The 26,650-nt window shown below is 48.4% G+C and overlaps 1 protein-coding gene across 8 annotated transcripts in view; it reads left to right on the top strand.

The window, feature by feature from the left end:
* The first annotated feature begins 4,143 nt into the window (after positions 1-4,143).
* LOC118771442 (rho GTPase-activating protein 12-like) overlaps positions 4,144-26,650 on the top strand; it is a 61,421-nt gene continuing 38,914 nt past the window's right edge. For all 8 annotated transcript variants that reach the window (XM_036519441.1, XM_036519442.1, XM_036519443.1 and 5 more), the window contains exons 1-2: positions 4,144-4,343; positions 12,935-13,695. In XM_036519441.1, coding sequence (XP_036375334.1) covers positions 13,021-13,695 — 675 coding nt within the window. In that variant the 5' untranslated portion in view covers positions 4,144-4,343; positions 12,935-13,020. The remainder of the gene's footprint in view (positions 4,344-12,934; positions 13,696-26,650) is intronic.

Here is a 26,650-nt window from a genome sequence, read left to right on the forward strand (position 1 = left end):
CCAATCAGACGAATAGGGGCCCGGGGGCGTTGCTTCTCCGCACTCTGTAAGAATGGGGTATTTATTCAAAGCTGGCTAATCTGGAGCCCTGGATCTTTTACTCTTTCATCATGATGGTTTTTTTTAGATCCACATGCGCTGGTTGATTTCCTTCTATGAAAGAAGGCTTCCGACAATATGCCGTTGTATTTTAATTCTGAAGCGTCAACCAAGTCGTGATGCGGTCATGAAAAAAACCAAGTGCAAAACCACTCACGGTCATGTTAGAACAATATTCACCTGTGATTATGAAGGTCGTAGGAGGAGACAGAAAAAGAGAATAGATTGGCTATAAATCAGTAAACAGTAAGCAGCTTTTTTTGTGTGTAACTACAGCAACAGAAATGCTTGAAAGTAACTCCTTCATCCCTAAAATAAGGTATTGTATTTAACATGTAGCACTTTAACAGTCCTCTCCGAATAGAGCTGCACTAAACATCTGCCTGAAATAGGCTTTTACACTTCGAATGTTAAAACATGCTCAGTTGTTGGTTACCTGTTAGAATAAAGGCCAGTATTTCTCCACTGGATTTATGCACTCTGGGTTGAGAGCTCTGATGTGGATTTAAACATTATTTAAATAGTTACATGGATTGCCACAAATCTACAGTTGGAGATATTGCTCTTGGCTACGGCTAAAATGCTTGGACAGGATAATGCTCTATGTGCACCAAGTTAAATGAGTTGCCATGTATATCCTTCAAAGTGCTTGTTTGCCCAGGTTTTCCTCCAGAAATTGAACAAGAATAAAATGAAAAAAAAGACAGCTGTTTGTTCATGGTGATCAACGAAATGATTTTCATTAATTTAAAAATAAAGCCGCTTAAGTGTATTACTGTGTAATATCGACAAAGTTTTTTTGACAGCGTAAATTCCACCAGTGGACTGTGGTACCGGATCATTCCGAGAGATTATGGGCACATGAAGGGATCAAGGGTTCTGAGGAGGATTTTGGTGATGTCACCTACTTTTGATTTGACTGCATGATGTAAATTATGTGTGATTAAATAATTATAAAACAAGCAGAGTTGTCTTTTTAAATTCAGTCAAGTCAAAGTGTTTCTGAAGGGGGTTTGACTCCCCTAAGTGAGAAATTTGTGAAGTGACAGTTGACTGATGTAAAGTGATTTTAATGACACGGACTGTACTGTACTTGGCTGCAGATGTTTTCAACACACCAACCTTTGTACCATACAATCCTAAATTAACTTTTCTTGAGATAACGTCTGCACTGGATATTTTTCTTTATCAAGCTTCAAGGCGCAGGCTGTGTTTCCGCTGGAAGTATGCCTACTAGAAGTCAACCTTTGGGAGTCCATGTGGAGAAACACTGCAACAAGCGCAGTGGATACCACTTTAGTTAGCGTTTAATACTGAGAGTGTCAACTTCCCATCCTGTACTCTTAGAGAGAAGAGAGTTGACAATCTGAGTGTGTGTGCATTTGCATGCCCCTATACACGACAGTATGATGGAAACATAGCCATGTTCTGTACCTTGTAATGGTTTTATTTTCATTCTGCAGTGCAGTTTTTCATACGTATTACCTGCCAGTGGGGTACGCCAGGTTGGTGTGATGTATGGTTATTTTTAGTCAGTCATGAGTGAAGATGGTGCATTAGTGTTGTGCATTGTGCCTCTCTTCAGATTGGAGTTATGAATGACTATGTGGTGAATACCTGTCATCACAGAGTTTCACAATTTCCCAGCATTTTCTTTGAAAAACAGTGTTCATTTATATGAAGAGGAGGCTGATTGCAACAGATGTGTTTGTTTCTGGATTTAAAGTTTACACCCCTTAATAAAGAGCTTTGGCTTTCGAAATACTGTCATGTTAACTGCTCAGAGAGTGTTACTTAACTGCTATTCTACAGACTACAGCAGCCTGGCAAACGAGCAGCAGGTCGGTATCACACAGCCTGGGAATTTGTATAAGGTGTGGTTAAATGTATAAGAAGTAAATAGACCACAGTAAGCTGGATTAGTATTAGTGGAATGATTTTACAGTCATTCAACAATCAAATATCTGCAGTTATTTGAATAGCATAATGCTGCTTGGATAAACTGATATTGCCAAGGAAATTCATGGGCAGTAGAGCTATTGTATTTCTTTGAATGAAAGATTTTTTCAGACAATATCTCATCTGATGAAATTTTACAGGTTAAAATTGATAAAATGTATATAAAAGAAATGTTTTTTTTCCCAAATAATTCACCCAGACTGATATTCTTTATTTTCTTTGCTGGCATGGAAGTGGGGAAATTCCTTAAACCTGGCCACACTGAGAACGCCTTCTTCCCCTATACCCCACCCTAAATGAAATACAGTAGCTGCATTTGCATAAAAAAGTCAAGGAAATAAGAACGTGCTTCCTGCACGTCATCGTTCATCTCTGACCCCGGGGCCATTGTATAAGGCGCGCAAACAAGAAAAAAGCAGGGTGGGAAAAAATGGAACCACAGAGCACAGCATCTCTCTCTGCGAAGCCGCTTGAATGTTCAGGGTCTCCTGCCCTTTACCTCCGCAGACCAGGGGCAGCAGTAAACACAAGCCCAACTGGGTGTGCTCCAAATTCACTTAACCCTTAACAGTCCTGTCAAGACCGCTGAGAGACGGTGGCCTCCAAGTGTATTTACACTCCTGATGAATTGTAATAAGAAGATTTAAAACAGAAGACATCCAAGTTCCCCAGCCAGGCTTATAGTTTTGCTCGAATAAATGAAAATGTAAAATTTTAAGACTATGGCATCAAGGCTGCAAAAACACTACGCGTGATACAAATCACTTTTTAAGATTAAGATGTATTCATCATGCACTGAGTTTTGCATTAAGACTTACACTGATGACCATTTATATACTGTATTTAACTAGAGCAGCATTTTTAGCAAAAAAAAAATTGAAATTACTTGGGAAATATGTCTTAGATCATGGCAGCATCTGTATGTCAAATCAGAAAAAAAATGCAAAAAGCATATTTATTAGTTTATAATGTAATGTCACAATGAACAGATCTGGGTTAGTTTTACTGAAAGGTTTCAGGTATGAGGTAAGATAAAACTTTTTCATGACCTGTGACACTGGGCTGCAATCATTATACTGCCCATACTACCTTTATGCTACCTTATTTTAGCAACTATAGCGCATAATCCCTGGCAGCAAAAGTATTTGTTTCTGATCTGAATGTGATCCAGATGGCTTGTGTCTGCAATCTGAAGAATGCATCAGAAAATGTGAAAACATGTGAAAAGACTCAGATGTCAGTCCGTTTTGGCAAAACAAGCTATCCCTCACACTGACACTTGTTTAAAGAGAGATGCAGAGGGTCCAGATATGGAATTTTGTGTCTAGCTTTCTGCAATTACCACACTCTTTAGTTTTTTTTTTTTTTTTATCATATCCCTTAATTTTTATTGGATAAACTTGTGGGGACACACAGCTTGAAACTGGTTGCTCAAATTGCACAGAAATTGAGAGGACACTTCAAGAACAGGAACACTTCAGATCTGAAATGCACGAATGCACTAAAGGTATTATTCATAATACCCCTCGGTGCTTTTCCACTGATTGATGTTTTCTTAGCTTTGAGGTTAATGCTACTCGCACAAAAAGACAGAAAACGTATGCATTTATAAACACATACTCGGCATGCATTGTAATACACTATAGCATATATGTACTCAAAAGATTTCTCGTCTTCAGACTGTTCTTAATTGTCGGCAGAGCAATTATCTCGTTTTGCTCTTTGACCACCAGACACTAGAGGCCCTGACGAGTCTAATGGTTTATGTTTTCGTGTAATTAATCAAAACAGCTAATATGTTATTGATTTTAGAGCAAGTTTTGGGACAAATAGGCCTACACCAGCAACATTTCTTTCCGTGCTTGCCCGACGCTCTAGTCTATGGCAACTTACATACCCACCTTAAATGTATGCATATTATTCTCCACTAGGACGCGCGTTTCAGTCCCAAATGTGAGTATTTTCCCGTTCCAAACACAAGATGGTGCCAATACTCCGTCCTTGCAAATCTAAAGACGCATGGGCTGCCTTTGGTCTAATCAGAGCGCCTGCAGTATCGTGCATCACCATTGTTAGTGGGGAGGGAGAGCAGGCTGAGGCACAGTCCGGAGCGTCAGGTTGAGTGGAAACGAGGCGGAGGGACTGTTTGCTGCCGACGCCGGAGAGAGGCACCGCACTGTGCGGACCTGAGAGTGGACGAACAAGACGGGGAAAGTTTTTATTTATTTATTTAATCGCCGTGCCGGCATGCTTTCCTGAACGGAATACCCACGTGAAAACACAAGGTTAGTAACTCAAGATATATGACGCATCTTAAGACGACGAATATTGCATGCCACAACAGTAGATCTGACTAGGCTATAGCTGGCTAGCTGGTTAGTTAGCTAGCTAGCTAACCTATTGACCGCAGCGAGGAAAAATGAGTTCGCTAACGTTGTCTGGTTAGCCAGATCCTTGTAGGACTTTGTTAGCTAATTATCTCATTTTAGGCAGCAAGTAAACCAGCTAACTAACGTTAGCGAGATGATTGCTTGTTCCTTCCTGGGAAAAAATGAACCTGTTCGATCTTGCCAGCCAGACCAGAGACGGGAAAGGCGCCGTGCCGATCCTGATAGTGAGCTAGCAAGTTGGAGAAAGGGGGAGCTAGGAAAGTTAGCTACACAATCTAGTACCTGTGCTGCTTACATTATAGTTTAGTACATTTTCCTTCGGTAACTAGCTAAAACGTGTTCCAAAATCACTGATCATGTTTGATCACATTGTTTTATTGTAGGAACTACAATATGGAAATATGCTGTTCACGCTGCACAAGTCTTGTTTTTAACACATTGGATAGATCCGAGTCACGAAATGTTGTTGGGGGGGGGGATTTAAATCTCTGCTCAGGTGTCTGTTCTTGGCTAACCTTAGCTAGGTCCTGGGGATTTCTGTATGCGAACGGGCAGGGACTTGAGTGGCAAAATAAAATAGTGTGAAAACCAACGACAGCCGACGTGTTCATGCGATCGATACCTTCGCTAACTGTTGGTGCTTGCTAAATTATTTGTTTTACTCGAAGGATCATATTCAACGTTAGCTGCTCAATTTTGTAGCAGGTTAACAGATCTAACACCTAACAGCTGGCGGATTGTGTTGTGATTGTGTTGGTTTCAGTCCCAAAGTCACAGCGGCTCACCTAAACTTGGTTTCGATCACAAACGACGGCGCGAAGACCCATGTCCCTGATCCTTTGTCAATGGGACGACGAGGAAGATTTCTGATTCTTCGGGGTAGAGAGAGGCTGTAGTGTTTATTTCTCTTAATTGTTGCTATCTAACGTTAAATTATCATTGTTGTTGCTGTTGTTATTGTTATGCCTGCCATGCATGTTAGCAAGATGTAGCTCGCTGGATTGCTATGTCAGTGTTATTTCTGTTTTTGAATGAATCACTAGAACAAAGATATGAAACGGCATGTTCTTTCGGCGCTGTAAAGAGGTTTACGGTGCTGTGGGCTGCCTCTCGGGCTATGCGTCCCAGTTTGGCTGGATTCCGTACGGATTTCCTTTAAAATTGACAAGTGCCCCAGTGCTAACAACCGGGGTAGATTTTTCAAATTCGCGTCTTAAATCAATGGAGACATTTATTGACGTTTTTGTCCGTTGCCTTATTTGACCCGCCCAAGCTCGCACTGTAAAGCTTGCGATCTGCGTATCATGCAGCATCTATTGTGCTCGCACCCCTCCATGATCTTAGTTCTGCAAGGAAATGAACCGTGCACAATTTACATGGTGACATCAAACAGACCCATGTTTATTAATTATAGCAGAATAATTGCGGAATAGCCACATGCGGCCATACTACCTTTTCTGTAAAATAGCGAGATTGAGGTAAAACAGTGTCTGATAAATAATTACTTAAGTGAGTATGAGTCTGAAATTGGGGTAAACAACACGTGGGTGTGAATTTAGGTTTCCTTTATGCTCACTAGTGCATCCATCTGCTCAAATACCCATAGGACCGTTGTTCCCCCGCTGGCAAAATCGAGGCGGAAATGTTGGAGGAAACTGAAAACACAGATTGTGTGTCAGTGTTTTTTTTATTATTCCGCGCTATTGGGTGTCAAACCCGTTCTAATCTTTTTTTAGTAATAATTTAAACCTGTCTCAATTCAGGAAGTTTGAGCATGGCAATAATGTGTCACCCTTTTGCCCCAGATTCCAGAAAAGCCTCCCCGTGACTTCATTTCACACAGTGGTACTTGTAACAGGGGTGGTCGGTTACGTAAGGCTCTGTGTTTGAAAGGAGTTCGCTATTTTGGAGAGAAGGATTCAGAGCAGGATAATACAGCTCTGGCTGCCGCTGTAGATCTTGTGGACAGGGAGTCCTGTAGAACAAGGGAAGTCTGTTGATTTAAGCTGCGGGAGAAGGTGATGTAACCAGAGGTGGGAATGCGGTATGTATAGTGTGGCCATTCAGCAAGGCCATTTTCTATTCATATAGAATTACAGCACCGGGTCCACTACCGCTACCAGTCATTTGACAGGCTTGTGCTGTTTGCAGCACCTCCAGGAGATTGGAAGCTTAGGGCCTCTTTCAGCTGCCCTGCCAAAACGAAGCATTGCGTGTCATCGGTCCGTCCAGCTCGTACAGTAAATTGGCCTCTTGCCTTTTCGTTCCTCAGATGGCTGCTCAATATCTTGCCACCACCGATTGGGCTCTGTTACATTTGGTCCCCCGTTTACGAAGCTTTGGCGGTGCTTCATGTCCACGGCTGAGTGCATGAATTCTAAGGCAGCCTCTGTTAACCGTGCTCTGCACATATTTCATGTCTGGACCACACAGGTAACGTGCAATCACAGGGCCATCACTTCATGTCTGTGCAAGTTCGTTGCAGATGCATTTCAAGATGGATTTCAAAGTAATGCATCATGACTGTGAGATTTATCACTGTGGCCAAGCTCGCCGGCCATTGCTGCCTTTGTATTCCATGTCAGATCAGCAGTGTTGGTGCCTTCCCACCACAGTATATCTGTCATTTATTTGTAGGTTGCTGAATCTGCTCCTCCTGGCATGGTGATGGCAACTCACTTACAGGAGCTTCCCATCCCAGGTCACTTTGGTGCCTCTCCACATGTTCAGTCCTGTTTTTTTAGTTTTACTTGTTGAATCACCCTCATCAGAAGTTGATTGCAATAATTGCTGTCCTTTCCATTGGTAAATGTTTTATGTGGTCAGCTGATACGTCTCAGTGCCATAATGTGGAAATATGTTTATATTCTCAATACATCCTGCTCCTTGGGTGTGCTTAGTGGCTTGATCAGTTAGCCGTATTTGTTGAGAGAACAAAGACACAGACCGCAGTGTATTAGTGAGGGTGTCTAAATGAAGTGCAGAGACCGGCTTTTCAATAGGTTGTTTGCTGTCAGGGGCAGTTACATGACCGCTCTTCGTAAATAGCCCGCAACGCCCAGTCATTTCTATCTTCGTCTGCAAATGGGGGCCCTTAAACGGGGTCTGCCCGGTTTATGGCGGGACCCATTTACACAGAAGTGAAGGGGACTCAAAAGCACGGGTGAAGCTGGCCCAACAGCAGCTCGCTCCACAGCGTAGAAGGGCCCTGCAACGTACTAATGCCACATGAGGCAACTAACCGTGACTCCTATCAGTTTTCATGCATGAGTGTGGATGGTGAGATCGTTCGGCTGGGGAGGATTTTAAATGAACTGGAGGCTCATCATACTGCTGACTCTGGGTGATTTACAGTGTGATCCGTTTTGCTTACTTGGGATAATTTTCTGTAGAAGAGGAAGAAACAGTGAGGGAAGGGGAAGGAGTTAAACCTGAATTAAAGAGGATTCAGCGTGTCTTTATGTTCAGCGTTTTTGCGTAGGTGTGGTTATTGTTGAACCCCCCCTCACTTTTTGTTAATGCGTACTGATAATTCCCTGGGCTTTGTCACACCTGTCATTTCTCCTTTATTGAAAATCACACTCTAAAGCCATAACTATAATAAAAGAATCATAAATCAACATTTTCATGTTGCAGGAATCACATGCTTGTGTTGGACATCCTCACCTCAAGGTCAGGTTCTTCCACATTCATGCCCCAACAAGAATGAATAAAATTCAGTGGGAGGTTTAATTTATGGCTACATACAGATAAACCACCAAGGCAGTAAGGGAAAATCTGTTAGTTTTCCTGCAGAGTAGTGTTCAGGGTTAACGGAACTCATTGCATTCTTCTCCATGGGGGGGGGGGGGGGGGGGGGGGATTTCAAATCTGCATGGATGAAAAGGAAACCACGCACACATCCAGTAATTAGCATATGGTAATGTGCTAACAAGCAGTTATTAACTTGGAAAAAAATGCACCCACACAATGTTAAATGCTTCCACATGGTTAATCATAAAAGGACAATGTTTTGACCTGCGTGGTCTTCGTCAGTTTGGCAGCTAATGGAAGAAAGTGTGGGTCGAAAGATCCTTTTGTTATAAATCACTTAGCTTTCAACAGTGTGTGGGTATGTTTCTTTCTCTAGATTTAAAATATGGAATTCGTTTTTAAAAATCACTGAAAATCATTCATGTAAGGAGTGTTATAATTTGGAAGACTTACAGTTAGCGGCTGTCTTGGGGCATAATGTTGCGCTCGAGGGCGAGTGTAAGTGAGATGTGCTGACGGCGGTGAATTTGGCCTAGCAGTTTGTGCACTGCGGTTTGGTTGATGAAGGGACATCTCTTCCCCAGTCTTAGCAACTGCCAGTCCCTCATAAGTTGTGCTGGAGTTGTTTTAGTGCGACAGGTCCCAGAGCAATCAATTCAACAGAAACTGTTGGTTCATCAGAATATTTGTGTTTTGCAAGCTAATAAATTGCCTCAGTGCTTTTCCTCATTATCAGAGGATACCAGTGCTAAACCTCAGATTCAGTTAAACCCCCCCCCCCCCCCCAACAATAATATTTTGACGGCCTCTGCAGGGCGCTGTCTGTCGAGACCTACAAATCAAAGTAAATATTAATCAAATGTTTGTTCTGGCTCATGCTGTGGGCGTAGAGATTTTGTGTTCCTGAAGTGAATTCAATTTAGTAAAAAGGGGTGTGTTTATTGGTTGTGTCCGTCACGTTCTGCGCCTGTGATTGGATCCTCACATTTCAAACAGCATAGTCACATGCGCCAGCAACAGCTAAACAAGTTTGTTTTGTTCAGAACAAACTTCAATGTTATCAGCGCTGCTTCAGATGAGCTCCTTTGTTCTGGAGGGAGCTAGAATTTGATTTAAAGAGTCTTTGTACATTGCATTTGCACAAGTACTGTTACACTCTTTGTAACAGACTTTGTTTTTTAAATGTGAACACATATAAGCATGGCATGCAGTCCTTCTGCCTGTGAGGGTGTGGTTTTATTTAGGGGTGCACCGATATTGATACCTTACTTATTTATTCTAGTACTGAGACATAAATTTATATTGTTGTCGAATAGCTCATTTTAACCATTGCAGGGCTTATAGGATGTCTGATCGATGTCACATACGTCCATATTCATTGGTTGTTTTCAGACGGTTCAGTGCTGAGCTGCAAAGTACCATTTTATGCTCTGCCTCCATTGTAAGTGAACTGGATGATATGTAGACTTGGTTGCTTTATGCAAGTGATAATAATGACATACAATCAGAAATACTGGTTCTTAGTCTGAAATCCATTATAACAGTGAAATGAGGAGCACAGAAAACAACATCTTGCACAATATTGAGTGTAACAGTTTCAATCAGTTGCAGATTCATTGTGGGCAGGTTTTGTATGAAGACCTTTGACTGGCGATGTGTCTTCATGTAGAGCAGACAGCTCTCGGCTGGTCGGCTCTCGGCGCAGGGATTAGGTTGAAATGGAGTGCAGCCTTTGTGCTGTTCTGCCTGGCTGCCCCTCACTGAGGAGCGGGTCTGAAAGTGGGAGCGGTGGCCTGAACGGTCTGGCAAATCAGATCTCTCCTGAAGCCCCGCACCGGCAGCATTAATATGCTGGGGTTTGCTGCAGGAGAAATGAAGGAGCCGTGGGACTGTTATCGGGGGGCCCACGAGTTGCTATCTCTGCGCTTGGGTTTCTGCTCGGAGCGATTCTCTGAGAAACTCTAACAGGGGCTGATTCGGTGCGTCTTAATCCAAGGCGATGTGCCAGTTCTTCTGGAGTTGTTGACGTGCCCCAATTAGGATTAAATCCAGTGCAGTTCATCAGTGCTGGTGCTCGTCATTTAGAAGATATCAAAATCAAGCGAATTTTCAAATCAGTAATTTTAATTTACCTCCTGATGACCGTGTGATTGGGTTATCGTGCTTTCAGGGCTGAGAGGTTAGTTTTGAGGGGTTTGTATTGATCCGGCCGTCAGATACCGCACGTTATTGATCCTCAGTTTACAGAGCTCCTCTTGTGGCTTCCCTTCCGGTGCACATGGCGATTGCAGTAACGATGCTGTGTGAGTGACAGGTCTGTTGTTCTGCAGAGCAGGCCTAAATTCATTTGAAACTCAATGCAGGTGGTAATGCACTTGGAGGTTATGAGCTGTAACATTGATTTAGTGGGGCTAGGGCTGAGAGTCAAGTCCAAAACGGAGACGCGGTATTTATCCCCCGGCTGCAGTGAGCGCAGGCTGTGGGAGGAGGGGGAGAGGGCCCGCAGCGTTGATGCAGGTACATGCAGGCGGTTTGCACCAGCTGCTGCTGCTGTCACAGACACATGGAGGATTTCAGCTGTGCTTTTTCCTGTGTTTGAGAGGACAGTCCAGGGTAGTGCTGAATGTGTCAAGTTATGTTGTATTATTTCATAACCAGATGCCCTTAAATGGAGAGCAATTTTCCACGCCTTATGTTGTACCCATTTATATAGCTTTTTTTTTTTTTCCGGAAAAGAAATTTGGGTGATGTCGCTTCCTCCAGGGTACAGCAGCTGTGGCCCTCCTGGGAATCGAACCGGCAACCTCACGGCTTTGCACTACACCCTTTTTTTTGTTGATGTGAGTGTTTTGGGAGGCCCAAAACTGCCTCGGATTTACCCACTCCGGCGTGGCGTCGGGGGGTCTCGAGGTGAGGCGTGAGAGAGCGGCTGAAACCGGTTAACTGCTGGGCGTTGGCACGGAGCGGGGCAAAAATACGCGAGTGGTTATGCTGAAGAATGTGCGGCTCCCGGAATGGAGGCTGTAATGAGGCCTCAAGTTAGGATGAAATCCCATCAAAGTGACATGTTAGGGAAAACACCAGTGTGCAGAGAGCAGTAATAGACTTCTGACATGAAGGCATTCTCACGCAATGGCCTGCTGGGTAAGGGCATGTAAAATATACGCGGTACTAAAGCCCTGAGTTTGTGTTCCCTGAACTCTGTGGCTGTCCTCGTGAGGTAATAATCTACTACATACCATAATAACATTGCATATGATAGGATAAGGAAATAGTCTGGAGTTTTAAACACGCTCTGGTTCGGATTAAAAGGGTACATTTATGTTGTGGGTGGGGTGTAAATATAACCCATGCTAACACCGCAGGGCGTAGTGATGAGTAATGTAGTAGTATATAACCGCACACTTTCAGCCGGGCAGGAGCTCGGGTTTCTCAGTGTCCCTGTGGCTTGGTCAACGGGGTGGACACACCCCCCCCCCCCGTAGCATTGGTGCTGAAGTCAGCTGACCTGGAAGCTGCCAGTGGTGCCCGCTGAGGTTTCCCCTGGTAAGCTGAGCCGATTCGCGATCAAAGGTCGCCGAGACAGTCGAGCTGCGGGACTGGGAGGGTGTCACCTCACAGCACCCTCGGAGTCAAAAGGATTTGGGGACAGCAGCAGCTGGCAGCACCAGCTTATATGTTGCCTTTTTGCCAGGGACACGCATCAACAAGTTACGTTTAAAGACACAAAAACCACAGAAACAAAGCACAGTAGAGATGTTTTTGAGTGAAATGTTGACCTAGTAACTGGCTTGACGCTTGGGAGGGAAGCACGTGAACGCTACTCCTGAGTTAAAGAGGTTGATCAGTGTTATCAGAAGTGACTCATCTTTCTGTTTCAAGGAGGAATGAGGATATGACAGTATTACTATTTGATAGGAGTCAGCCCGGTCCAATGTGACAGTTTGTATTTCCTAAGGGTATACTCCAGCGGTTGTTCAGGTCCAGGATTTATGCTAGTAACCTTTTCTTCAGTAGTCATCCATGAAATTTTATAATAAAATCTAAAGTGGATTCAAAAGAAAGTACCGCCTTTGAGGGTTAATTTGACCCTTCAAGGGAATAAGTCAGTGGAAGGAAAAAGCCTGCTCTGAAACGCATTTCCAGGAAGGGTCTGTCAGAGCCTTTGTTTGCTAGATGTTCTTGTCCTCATCCCACACCTCTGGGAACGGAATGTGTGACATCATAAGAGGGAATGTGGAATGGACAGAGTGATCAGTGTGGCCTGGCATTCAGGAAAGCACATGACACCAATTTAGAATGAACATATACTTCACATGCCGTCCTACTACAGCGCTAATACCACCGTGCTCGTTCACCTTACAGGCAGGAAGTAGAGACTGTCCCGCCAAATGTTTCCATTGCATGCGCTGGTGGGGATGCTGTTGTAGCATAGTGGTAAGGAGCAGGGCTAGTAACCAAAAGGTTTATGGTTCGATTGACCGCTGGGGCAGTGCTGCTGTACCCTTGGGCAAGGTAGCTACCCCAGAATTTCTTCAGTAAATTTCCGGCTGTATAATGGATAACTTGAAAAAATTGTAACCCAGATGGGCTGATTTGGATAAGAGCGTCTGCTAGATAAATGACTATAATGTAATGTTGTAATTAACACCACGGAGGATCATTAATGGTGTGTAGAGTGGTTGTGTGTGTGTGTTACGCGCTGAAAGGTGATGCTCTGCTCTCTCCTGCAGCTCAGCTCAGCGCGGCGTGGTGAGGCGAGTCATGCGGATTGGCCCGGCCCTCGGACGGTGAGAACGCCACAGCCCGAGCGAGAAACATGGCCGACCGGGAGGGCAGGTGCGAGCTGCCCATCGCCCCGGGCCAGGTGTACATCGAGGTGGAGTACGATTACGAGTACAAGGCCAAGGACAAGCTGGTGACTATCAAGCAGGGCGAGTGCTACATGCTGGTGAGGAAGACCAACGGGGACTGGTGGCAGGTGAGGAAGGACGAGAACACCAAGCCCTTCTACGTGCCCGCCCAGTATGTGCGGGAGGTGCGCAAGGCCCTCATGCCACCCCCGAAGCCCCTGAACCTGGGCGGGCCCGCCAAGCCCAAGCCCACCGTCCTGGACATTCGGAGGTCCAACGAGAACCTGAACAAGCAGCCGGAGATGTCCAGCTTCGGCCGCCCCTCCCCTGGGCCCCTCACCCCTCCGGCCCTGCCCAGGGACGCCAACCAGAACCCCAGCAGCCCCGGGCACGGCAAGGGCGTGCCGGACCCCTTCCCGAACAACAACAACGCCTGCTCCACGCTGCCTCGCTCGCGGGCCGAGTCGCCCACCCCGAGGGCGCTGGAGCAGAACCGGTCCCCAGCACAGGGGCGCCGGGCAGCCCTGGATCTGGACTTGGACAGGCCTCACTGCGACTCGGCGGGAGAGGGCTCGGAGAAGCTCCGCAACGACTCAGAATCCGGGGATGAGCTGAGCAGCAGCTCCACGGAACACCTGCAGGTAGGTCCGGAGGAGAACCTCCGTCACGGCAGCCCACCTTACTGAGCTCTGAACCTCCTCTGGGAAACTGATGCCGGGGCTTGGAATGGATGTAAAGGCGTGAGCTCAAAAGATCGCTGTGGATCTCTGTTCATTTGTCATTACTGTGCTGATGCTTTGAAATTTGTTGAATGCATTATTGTTCCTTTCCATTGAGTACGTCCAGATATTTCAAAGAGAGCTCTTACCATGGGCACTTTGCTGCAGCGTGATCACGACTGGGTTTGATCCTCAGCGTTTCGCGCGTGAAGTTGAAATGCAGAGATCCCGGATCCCACAGAGACGGGATTAGTAAGCAGAGAGGGGAAATTAGCATGTGCGCTTCTCCTCAGCAGCTCTCTCCGCAGGGTGGGGCTTTGCTCTCGTCCCCCTGCCCTGTGGCAGTAGAACAAAGGAACCCAAAGTGAACAGAAAATAGGTCACGTCTGGGGGGAGGGGGGGCAGCGCCCAGGGAGGGCCAGGGCGGGCCAGGGCGGGCAGTGAACAGAGAGGGAGGGGCCAAGGGGGTAGAGGACCCGTCCCCCCCACGGGCTTGGACCCAGGTACACCCCAGAGCTCTCCAGCTGGCTCCAACATCAGAGCTCCACAGCTCTCTCTGGGGCCAGCATGACACGGCTTTACTGTGAGCACAGCTAGAGAAGATGTATCAGTGTGCTACCGTCAGCCATATGCTCGTTTAGCTGTTTGTACCATTTTTTAACTTTTCCCAGCACGTAGTGAAATTTCATTTAAGATCTGCCTGACTGAAGAGAAATTGCCACTAGTATTGAAAGCGGGAGGTTTTGGCATGTTGCACAATGTTGGGTTGTTTACCATAAGTGCAGGGACTGTAAGGGCCTGGCTTCCTGGTTCTGAAAGTCGAGCTGCTGCATTGCTAAAGGGGAATAGCTCTCCCCACCTCTCGGTAATCAGCAGGCAGGTTGCTCTGGCCTTGAGCTGAGCATGTGCCAAAGCCTTGTGTAAATAAGACACGGGCGTTCAGCAGCGAGGAGGCCCGAGACGGAGCCGCCGCTGTACCAAAGCCCGCGGCCTCTCAGACAGCACTGTTACTGTGCGGCCGAACAGGTGCCGCCGAGCACGTCGGGCTCCGGCCCCAGGGAGAAGGTCCAAGTCGCCCGTCCGGTCGGGCCGTGTCGCCCTGAGCGGGGCGAGCCCCCACCTCTGCAGGACGTCCTCATTCCCACAGGCACTTGGCGCGTCGCTGCGGCAGCTCCGCTGTGATGAATCGCTCCGCTTTTAAACCTGGGAGGAGAGACCCGCGGCGCTCGCTGGCTTCACTCTCCCTGTCAGTTAATGCAGGCGTCGGGTGGCTGATTGTGTTTGCTGGCTGATTCCGTTAGGCGTGGACTCTCGCCCGCAGTCAGTAGCGTGCTCCTGTGTCTCTGTGCAAATGCGCAGTTGGCTTCTTCCCAGCCAGATAAGGCAGATAGAGGGAAAAACTGGGGCGTTTATTCCGCTAGGCCAGACCTATCCACTGCGAGCGATCGTCCCATCAGCCACAATATCATTCACAGTTTATCAGTCAATGCTCGTGGAGGGCTCAAGGCTGGCTGGAGTGGGCGTGAGGGCAGCGGGCTGGCCAGGTTTGGCTTTTGCTATTTGTTTATTTTTCGCTGTCGGACCAAAGGCTGCAGATGAGCGTCTCAGCTGTTTCCTGTTTCCTCCCTGCCCTCTGGGCCAGGTCAGCAGCAGGAGAAAGCCCCCTGTCCTGCCCCCTCTCCCCCTCATACTGCCAGCGCAACACTCTCCCTCCGGGAGAAAAAGAGGCTGTATTTACAGCGTGAAATGTGCCAGCTGGCTCGGTTAGCCGACTCGATTAGCGCGCAAGCGTGAGCAGCGCTTTCCTAATTCTCGTGTCGGCGGCCGCCGTTCCTCGACGCTGCGGCGCTTGACGTTGCGTTGGCAGTCCCCCTCGGCTCTCGCCCGTAAATCTCATTTTGTCCCACAGCTGGAGGTCTCTAAAGCGGGACTTCTCAAACGCCCAGCTCCCAGGCTCCTGCACGATTGGCGGGAATGAACGTTAAACCTCTCCCGCTTCTCGGGAGTTGAAATTGAGTTGAAGTTCTGGAGAGTCTTGAGGGCAAAATTAAGCCTGTAGGTGGTGGAGCAGCAGAGTTAAAACCGTTTTTTTTTTTTTTTGATATTCTATTTGATTGCCGAGTGTGAAAATATGCTGTGGGGGTGAGTGGTAGTTCTGGATGCAGTGGCAGCAGGAATCACGATTTCTGAGCGTGTCCTCATTTCTTAAACTGTTCCCTGCCGCTGAATATTCATCGAAATGGAACCGGCGCATTAGCATTAGCATGCTTAGCGGAAAGTGCTGAGGTAAGGAGTTCAAGATTGAGAGTTGAAAATAAAATCTGATGCAGACCCTGGTGAAAACCAACTGAAACCATGTTTGGGGTGATAATTGCTACATAGCAATGTAGTTTACAGCTCATTCGATTACTTGGAGTAGGTATCCTAACTTATTGATATTTTTTGAATATTTTTTTCAGTCAAAATCTTTACCGTAATGCATCTTTGATTGCTTTAATCACGCTCTGAGCTGGTCTTAGCGTCTCGGTGTACACTCTGCTCCAGCTGATTCCAGCAGCTTCGTGGGTGTAGTTTCGTACTCTTCTAGCCTGCCTGGTTCATTCAGCTGAGTAGACCGAAGCAGCATCATCCACTCCTCCTGCTGTTATCCACAAAGTGCAGTCCTTAGCTCTCTGCTGACCAATCAGAACCCTCCTTGCTGGTAGCCCACTGGTGTCTTTTCAACAAATGTGGTGAGTGGTGCTTACCGTCACCTGGTGTAGAAACACCCTGTGTGATTTGGTAAAAGGCTTCAAGTGCAGAACCGAAGAGCCCGTCTCTTCATAAGTTGTACTGCTTAAGGATAGGGTGCTAGAGGTTGTGTTTGAGTGTTTTGTTTCCACCAGCAGCCCGCCTCCCCCTTTCACTCTCTGATTAAAACCAAACACCACAGTCCCGAGGCCCCCATATTTTCCAACCTGTCAGACAGACCCCCTCAGACAGAGGTCTGCAGGGTGGATGAGGTCTCTGCAGTCATTTCAATACCCTTTTCAGCAGAGTTATTTAGTCACTTAGCAAGGTGCAGTGTGTGGGAGTCTGCCTTGCCCACAGTGCGTGCCCTGTGCTTAACGGAAATGACCCCACTCTTTCCTGTGTGCTGACACGTCCCCCCCCCCGGTTGTAATGATGAGTAATGGCATTTAATGGCAGAGGAAACCGATTTCTGTGCGCAGATCTCAGCACGACGTGGGAGGGGCGCTGATAGTCTGAACTGGCTCCGAGTGACTCAGGTTCACAGAGAGCATTTTCCTAAAATTTGTGTGGGCGTGAAAGGATCTGCCGTAGGTAGTTCGCGGAATAATCCTCTCCGGCGTCTGTGCTGCCTTCATTCTGTTGATAAAATAAACGGATATTTTGTAAATGAAATATCTGCCTTCTTCCTCTGTTATCTGGAGGACTAGTTATTTACTGTATAGCTGCAAAGCTAGGGTGCAAAAAACTTATGGATGATCGCTGGCGTTGGGTGTATTTGGTTTTTATTCTGTGATATAGCGATTTTCAAAGACAGTGCAATGGTAAGTAGTATCTCCCATGGAGCGTCAATGCCACAATGTGTACAGAAAGGACAAGGCTCAGTACCAGCATAACTAGCGGTGGTTCAGCACCCCTGCTCAAAAACATGCTGCTGTACACCTGGCTGTAGGTTCCCTTTAGTCCTCATCACCTGACGTGGGTCAGTCATACAGAAAGGCGCATGCCAGAGTATAACACGCTGTTACAGCAGACTAAGGAGCCGTGCGGGGCGGCTCTAGCTCCGGGTTCAGGTTGGGAGAGGATCGGGTCGCAGCGGCGGAGGACTCCGCACTTTGACTCTGCCTGCAGGAGCGGGTTTGCAGCGCCGTGCATGCGCGGAAAGGGTGGGGCCTGGTTCCCGGGGCCTGGCTCACGCACTCCTGTCACTCCCCTATTTGCACACTTACGCAAGAGATCAAAGGCTCCAGGCAGCAGGGGCGAGCTCTCCTCTCCCTCCCCCTGAACCTCGGCGTGCAGCAGGAGCTCGAGGCTGCGGACCCGGACCGCGTGAACCCAGCGTTAAACTGTGCCACACTGTGTTTATCTCCACTGCGCAGCTAATTGGTCTCAGCGTGAAAGACATTGCAACCTATCCTTATTTTTCCTTTAATGGCGATGATAAGAATCTGATTCCACTGGATTGTATTGCATACAGTATCATTTGAAAGGTGCCCTGACTTTTTTTGGTGTGGGTCCCTCATTCGTATGTAATGAAAGTGGTTATCTGAAAGCTGAAACTGAGGAAACTTGACTTTTATTTATTTTTTTTTTTACAGCATACAGTCGTTCTGGTAGCTTCTGGTAACTGTTTTGCTCGCTCTCTCTCTTACACGCACGCACACACACACACACACACACACACACACACATGCGCGCGCTCTCATCATCTGGTTCTGTGTGGGGAAGTTGGAGTGCACATTCTGGTGTGAGGACAGCGCTCGTCTCTGAACTTTCGCCTCTGTTGTCATGAGCAGTAAGAGGATCAGGAATGCAGGGTGTGCAGTCATGTGCTGTGATGTCATCAGGTGAAAGAGTGGTGCCTGGCAGCCTCTCAGCTGAGTGGGCGGGGCAGTTTGTCACACTGTTCTCAGCTTCCTGCTCTCCAAGGTGCAGGAGTTTTTCTTTGGTGGGGGGAGGGCATGTCCCCGTTCCCTGTTTGTTGGGCTGTGTTGGTGAAGCACATGCTGTTTGTACACACAAGAGGTATGAATACCAATCACTCGGTACAGAGTGCTGAGATGCCTTGCATTTTTTTTTTTTTTTTTTTGCTATAAAGTTTCCTCCTACAATTTTTTGTGTTTGTCTCCTACTCCCTGCACTGGACTTCACAAATGGTGACTAACTGTTGACACATGATTGGAAAATCCCTTTTGTCTTATCTCTGTAGCCCAGAAAACATACTTCACTCTGGTAACAACCTCTGTTTTGAAACTGTTAATGAACAACTGAACACATTATCTGCAAAGGCCACGTCCACAATGGACATGTGGCCTCCGGCCTGGTCCTGCCTGTCATTGGTTGACCTTTTAAACAGACCAGACGTCCTGTACATCTGTCTTGTGTTGAAGTAGTTATGTAATGTATATCAGTGGGTCGGGGGGGAGTTGAGATTGTCAGATGTGTGCGGTGGTATTGGTCTGATTAAGCTGTTCCTGGTACAGTATTCCTTTCAGCCTCCCTGTCAGCGGGACTCTTGATTAACAGCGATGGTGGTGACACACCATGGTGTGTGTGTGTGGTGTGTATACAGGCTCGTCTGTGTGCTGACACTACAGGCCAGCTTTCAGGCAGCAGGCTGTGTTTCAGCTTCCCTCAGCAGGACGGCCGGGGGGTGTGTGAGGGGATTAACTCCCAGAGAGGAGACGTCCTTCTCCCCCCCGGCTCTCTCTGATTGGCTCCCATGATTACAGATGATATTTGTGTGGATTCTTGGGTGTCCCGGGGGAAAGTGGGGGCCCGTTTTGGTGCAAAGGTTTGCGTAATCCCCTTTCGACTGAGAGGGGCGCCGGCAGCGTCTTTAGGGAGCACCTCATTAGCATTCCACAGCAGACGTGGATTGACATGTGTGTGTGTGTGTGTGTGCGTGCATGTGTGTACGTGTGTTTATATGAAAAAGCACCAGCGTTTCAGTCTCCCCTCATGCCACTCCATGTGTTGGAGTGTGCGCGCTCACGCACATGTGTGTGAACGTGTGTGTGTTTATGCGAGAGAGCGTCAGCGTCTCAGTTCCCTCTCCTCATGCCGTCTGTGCACGGGGTGGAGTGTATGCGCTCGTGCTCCTGTGTGTGTGTGTGTGTATGCGCGCGGCTGCAGACACACACAGCCCCCCCCCCCGGGTGTTGCACCAGCGCGGCGCTCCGCCAGTCTGTCACATCACGCTGGAGCTCGGTGCTGTGTTCCGTTCCCTCTCTGCCACCGCGGCTGAATCGCTCCGGGCACCCGGCGGAACAGCATGTACCCCGACGACAAGGTAAGCCGCGACACCCCTCCGCTCCCCCCCCACACACCCCCACCCCCTGGGGGGGCTCCCACCTGAACAGAGCATCTCTCACCCCCATCCACCAGCCTCAGCCCTGATCCGCCTGCACTGAAACTTCTCTCTGTCACAGCTGGGAAATTCCTCTAAGTACGGGACTCCATCCTGCCTGTGTATGCAGAATCCATAATCTCAGACCTCTCTCCGTTACGTATCGGGATGTTTAGGGAGAATAAACCCGAGGCGATATCGCGGACAGCGGTTGATAAGAGGACATGCTAAGCATTTGCTTTGCGGTGCAATATTACATAAGAGCCGCTACGTAACGTTTGTTTGAACAGCTGGCTGTCCGGTGCTGCTGGATTTCAGGGCGCTTTAGAAAGCCGATCGGAGCCTGGACAGAAGACTCTGTTCCAGGGCTTGCTGAACACGACTCTGCGTTTGTTGTGGTCATTTATTTTGCTCCTAAAACGTTTTGCTCTTGCAAAAAAATCGCACAGCAAGCCGTGTCGATAAACTGTGAGATTTAGCTTTGGATATATACGGCGCCTTTTTTTTTTTTTTTTTTTTTGCTGTGAGAACAGCACATTTTATGGATTGTGTTACGCTGAGATCTGATAAGTGTGACCTTTGAGCTGAAAAGCTGCTTAACACAGTAAGGGTGGGTTAGGTGTCTCACTTTTCAGTGTGCCTTGAGTTTCTGACACGAGTGCGTTACTGAGAGCCACTGTTTCTTCTTTGCTGCAGCTCTTTGCTGTGGGTGAGTCAGAGAGATGCTCGCTTGGTTCAGAGGGGGCTCAAATGATGGCATAGACAGCTTTGTGACTGCAAGATAGCAAGAGGATGCTCTCTAGTGATGCTCTTAGGTTTTTTTTGGGAAAATGGGTTACAGCATATCCCCTTTTAGGCAAAACGGATGAAGAAGTGAACTGCATTTGTGTTTAGTGGTAAGGTGACGTTATGCCGCCTCTCCTGAGTGTGGTTAGCACTCCTCTGGGTGTTGTAGAAAGAATAACGACATAGTCCCTCTGGGTTTGCTGCAAGCTGAAAATCATCATTTCAATCAGGACTCCGGTGGAGGGTTGGGGAAAGCAGGCCTTAGTCAGCCTTTCTGGTGAATGAGTAGGAGTCAGTGTCTGCCTCAAACAGGAAGAGTCAGAGACTGGAAATGAGGGAGAGTCAGTGTGTCAAACTGAGAGTCAGTATATCTGTGAGTGAGGTTAGTCAGTGTGTCTTTTGAGTGACTGGAGTCGGTGTGTCAGAGAGAGTCAGTGAGACCAATGCTACCATGACCCCCTCTCTCTGCCATCCAGTCTGTCAGGCCCCAGCTGCTCAGAGCTGCACTCCAGCTTTGACCATTGCAATGCTTCCCAGTGTGTGTGTCTCCAGCAGGAAAGCATGTGGCCTGGACCCTCAGCAGCCCGGCACCCTCTGCCCACTCCCTCCTCTGACCAATCACAGCTCTCCTTTTCCAAGCTCTACTGGATCACTTCCCTTCAGCTTCCCTTCCCTGTGTTTCTCCTGGTCTGCTGCAGTGTTCATCCTTAACAAAAAGCCCCTGTGAGGAGTGGTGGTGAAAGGCAGTTACAGGGTGTGTTGATGAAGCATTGTGAAGGCTGGCAGAAAGCTGTGCTCTCAGGTGCAGCATTGTGGCTCTGTGTTTGTGGGAGTGGCACTGTCTGCTCTGCCGGTGACCCCCCCCCCCCCCCCCCCCCACCGTTTGTGAATGAACCTTCCAGAGAGCTGTCTTTTGTTCACAGAATGTTCCGAACGAGGGCGGGGGGGTGTTGGGGCGGGCTGACAAAGAGATGCGTGTGGAATAAACTGGAGCCTTTCACAAGTCTAGGTGAGGGGCGGCTTTTTTAGGCAGTTTTACAGCCTACTTAACTCCCCCCTCCTGCCCATACACGGACGCAAAGCAAAACATGACGGTAAACAAGACAATTGAACCCTTTTGCTTTCATGCATGGTGACCCAGCTAAATGGCATTTAGGTCTCCATGCAAGATTGATATTGTGTGTTAGCGTTCATGCGGTATAGGGCAGCAGCAAACCTCAATTCATAAGTCGTGATGTGTAATTTTCTGTTTTAAAATAAACAAAGTTTTAAGTGTTGTGTACTTAAAGTTGTCCAGTCAATGACTATAATCTGTGTAATTTGTTATGTAGTCGGAAAGAGAATCGGTCTGGTAACAGCCAATGCGTGCTGCTTGTTTTTGAACCTCTACCCTGGTCTTCCCTGTTCAGTTAAAATTCAAGCTCTCTGAGTAGATGGGAACTTTTTCATGAGCAGGTGATGTGTGTTTAGTGGGTAGATGGTGCGCATGTTCAGTGGAAATGTGGCGAATATGTTCGCCGGATAGATAGAGAATGTGTCTGGGGAGTATATGGAGGTGTAGAGTATTCTCTGAATGGAGGTGCAGTATAATTTTAGGCGGCTGCGCTGGGTTTAAGCAGCACAGTGTGAGGAGTGAGTCGGCCTCCCTCCCAGGATAAGCATGTCTGCTGGTGTCTGTCCAGTGTGGTGCTTCCCCCAGCTGCTGCAGTGACGTCACAATGGGCTGTATTCACATGGAGAGTCTCCACACCACTCAGCATCGTTACACACACACACGCACACACACACGTGTATACACACACACACACGCGCACACACGCACACGCATACACCCACATATGCACTCATGCACACTCTCACGCACATGCACTCACACATGTGAATACACACATGTGTGGGTGTGTACACACGCACACACTATATGTGTATGTACGTATATGTGCACATGTACAATAGAGTGCTCGTCATGTTTTGCCACCATGTTCATTTAAGTAGCCATTGCATACATAAACCTTTTATGCCTTAACCAGTATTTGTATTCCTGTATTGTTTCTTGTCCAGCACAAAAGCCTGGGTTTGACCTCACGTTCGACCACATTTGAATCAGCAGCTCCCTGGCAACCAGCAGGCAGCCAGCACAGCTCCGTTAATGAAGCTGCTGCCAGCCGTGCTTCTCTGATGATCCGTCTGCGTTCAGATCAACATGTTTCTTCCACCTGCGGCGTAATGTCACACGACAGCTCTCGCACCATTTTACCAGCAATCCTCCTGGCTTTTCCCCGGGGGGGGGGTTGGTGGAATATAAGCATCGTGCCGGCCTGTGTGATTGATTAGAAGGGAAGTCTCCGGAAAGCTCAGCGGTGCCGAGCCCGTCATGGGCTGATGATTTGCTCTGAGATTAATCTCGTTTTGCTCCGCTCCGACGTGTCGGTTTGGGGGTGAGGCGAATGCGCAGCTCTGCTGAGCGCTGTCTCTCTCTGCAAGGGCTGCGTCTCTGCCCTGCCGCCAGTGTGTCAGCCACAGACGCCCCCGTCACTGCGGAGTATCAGTCTCATTCAGTGTATATTGACTTGATATTTGCATAGAGGGTATGCACTGATGTCACTTTCCCGACAGTATCCAAAGGTTGGTCAGGAGCACAAGAGTAGTACCCCAGCTGGGAATCAAACTGGCAAAGTGCTCAACTTTAATTGTTTCTGTAAATATTCATCTGTATAAATACAAGTATAAAAATGTCAAAGGTAATCTTTTTGCATTAGTGTGGCTAAGGGTGTCTGTTCAGCAGATTAAGAGTAATTGTAGAACTAATAATATAGGTGGTTATTTTGTGGGTATCATGTGACATGTTGCTGTTTGGACCCACTGACCTTGAGCTGAGGAAACATTACTAACAGAGTTGACTTGTCATTAACAGGCTTGCCATCTTGCTCAGAGCTGCTAGTGAGTCATGGCTCAGGGGAGATGGCTTTTTCCCCAGAGCACTGACTGTGTTCTTTGCGCGCTCCGGCGCCGTCACTCCCTCACAGTGAAGGGTGTGAGTGGGTAGGCCGTGGGTGGCGAGCTCCACGTCGTCTCCTGTGGTGCTGTCAACCCCTTCGTCAGACCTCCGCTTGCTGCGAGCTGTCGTGCGCCTCTCAGCAGGGAGGGGGGGGTGGTGTGAGGGTGGGGCCCGCGGCTGTGAGGATGCCGGGGAGCTCTGTGGACAGCGGCGCTGCTGGAGGCGGTAGCGGGACAGCGTGTTCGGCAGGACGAACCCGAGGGCTGCTGTGTGCGGAGAGACGGAGATGGAGACAGAGACAGACAGAAAGGGGAGAAGGGGCTTCCTGACCGGTCTGTGTCAGCATGCCCCCTCCCTGTTTTGGCCAGCGGTGTGAAGACCGATAAGACGCGGGGGCGGAGGCGCCTCGGTTTAGCTTACTGCGCTATCAGACACTCGGCTCCTCAAACTCCTCCAGAGTCGCCTCATTCATACGAGAAGCGAAACAGGAAGGCGCTGGCGCGTTCGTTCATTCAGGGATTTATCTCTGAGCATGGGTGTTCAGCAGATCACTCAGTCTGCGCCCGGCGACCCTGAATCCACAGACAGAAGGCAGGCTTCATGCTCGGCCTCCCCAGGGCCGGTGCTGACGGCAGCTTCCGTTACCGAGCAGGAGGTTTATGTACTTGACCACCGCTGGCCTTGCTCTGTTTGCTTCCGCAGGGCTGTGTTTATTAGAAAAGCAAGGCCTGTTCATTGTTTTCCACAGTCCTTTTTTACTGACATCTTGTGCAACCACTCAGTGAAGAGCACAGTCTCTGTTGTGGCCGCTGTCACAGCTGCGGTTGAAGTCAGGTTGAAGTCAAGTTTGTTCCACCATTATGGGCACCCATTCATTTTCAGCTGATGACACGGCTGGGGTCGAACCCAGTGGGTGGAGCTCAGCCTTAGCCTGGAATGGGTACCTCACCTGACTGGGCAACTCGGGTTCCCCTGTCCTGTGAACGGGCTCGTCATCGTCACCCCACAGCAGGTGACCCCAGGTGTCAGCGGGTTCCTAAACCCAGGACTGCCCTACACCCCTGTCCCTCTGACCCTGCAGTCAGAGCCTTTACTCTGGAATGAAGCTTTCTGTCAAATCATCAAGATTGATATCCTGTAGGGCAGCCAGGGCGTGGCACAGCACTTCATCAAGTTTGACTCCATCAGCACTACCATTATGAGCGGTCAGTAATAATGACAGGGGAAATCTGACTCAACTCTTTCACGCTGCTACAACACAGTGACGGTTCAAAGCAGGTCAGTCAGTTTTGTTTTCAGTTTTCTTTCCAAGTTTAACGTGCGGCTTTCAGGAGTAATCCCGATCACCCCACCACTTCCCTGTGAAGCCCCTACAGACCGAATCTGAGGTTTCGGGCCTGTTGTGTAAACCATGCCGACCTGCAGAACTGTGTGTGGTTTCAGGCAGTTATGCAAACCCCTACTGCCTTTGGGTTTGTCCTTGGGGGTTTTGGATTACTCCAGTAGGACCACAATCAATAGCATTAACGGTGTAAAAGTCCTTGTTGGTGTCAGCCCGGAGCGTTCAGCTCCGTCTGCAGCAGCTGCTTTAGGCTCAGACTTCCACTGCGCCAAATCTTCTTAGCCTCCGCGACAGTGGGGGCATGAATCGGAGCCGATGGCGTATGGATTATTAGATTGCGCCTCGCCTTCCTCACCTCTGTCCCGGCCTGTTTGCCAGGGTGCTGCCAAGTGGCACACACACACGCTGAGATAGGGCTCCGCCCACTGTCTCTAATTTCACACGCTTTCACACCCACGAAAGATCGATGTGGTAGAAGCGTAAATCAGACTGCCTTGCTCCCTAACACCGCTTAACGCGCTGCCCTCACTCAAACCCTCCATCACGCTGAAATGGCTTGTTTCATCTACCTCACAATAGACATTTGTATCTTTGAGCTTGAACTATAAGATATAACCTCCAAGTCTATTTAAGTTGAAGTTTTCCATAAAAGAATGCTTTTCTAAGTTACCTTACAGAAAGGTACTAATGCTCACACTAAGAAACGTTCCTCACTAGGCTCGTAACCTCTGTCTCAGGTGTGTCCAGCTCTAACTGGTCACCTTTCAGGGTTTTGTCTGCTTAGGACAGCCCCTTTAAACAGTGGCCTCCTGTACTGGTTGGCTGTGAGGTGTAGCTGTAAGCACAACTGCACAAAAATGCACAAATGCAGTGGCCCTGTCACTGCGGAGTGGGAGTGGGAGTGGGAGTGGGAGTGGGAGTGGGAGTGGGAGCCCCTGCTGGCCTCACAGAGCCAGAAAGCCCCCCCCCCGCCCCCCGCCTCTTTGGAGCGCCGTGGGGTGTGGAGTCGGGTGGCACTCCGACCAGCAACCTGGTGACTAATAAGAAGAGATTTTCAACTTCGGCACCAACACCCCCCGGGCCTCCATCAGTTTTGAGCCGTCACAGAGGCGGTGGAGATTGATCGGTGGAACAGAATTTGTTAAAACCCCAGCTTGTTTGTCTTCACTGGCTGGCGGTACATGGCCCTGCTTTTAAATGCATTCCTGCGCTGTGAATAAGAAAGCCGCCGCTGCTCGGGTCTCGAGCGGAGGGGAGCCGGGAGCCTCAGAAGGCCACGGTGAAAGAAGCGTCATTAAAACAGAGGCAGGGGTGGAGTGCCAAGGGGGACGGCCTCCGGGCCTCTTAATTACAGCTCTGTTTGTTTGTGTGCGAGTTGCTGCCTCCTTACCCAGCAGGCCTCTCTCAGAATCTGCCAGAGTCTGCCAAAATCGGGCTCCTCTACACACACTCCCACAGTCACAGAAGTGTGGATGCCCGGGACGGGATAGGGTGTAGCAGGGTGCCAACACCCCCCCCCCCCCCCAGATGCCCAGGCCTGCTCAGTGGGTATTGATCCCTCCCTCAGACAGAAAGGCCATTGTGTTGGCGTGGCGGGACGAGCCAGATTGAAATTGAATTGCTCCTGCAGAATGAGCCCTGTGTGGATCAGTCCACAGGCCAGCGGGAAGCC

Source organism: Megalops cyprinoides, chromosome 24 (genome assembly GCF_013368585.1).
Source record: "Megalops cyprinoides isolate fMegCyp1 chromosome 24, fMegCyp1.pri, whole genome shotgun sequence".
NCBI classification, from domain to species: domain Eukaryota; kingdom Metazoa; phylum Chordata; class Actinopteri; order Elopiformes; family Megalopidae; genus Megalops; species Megalops cyprinoides.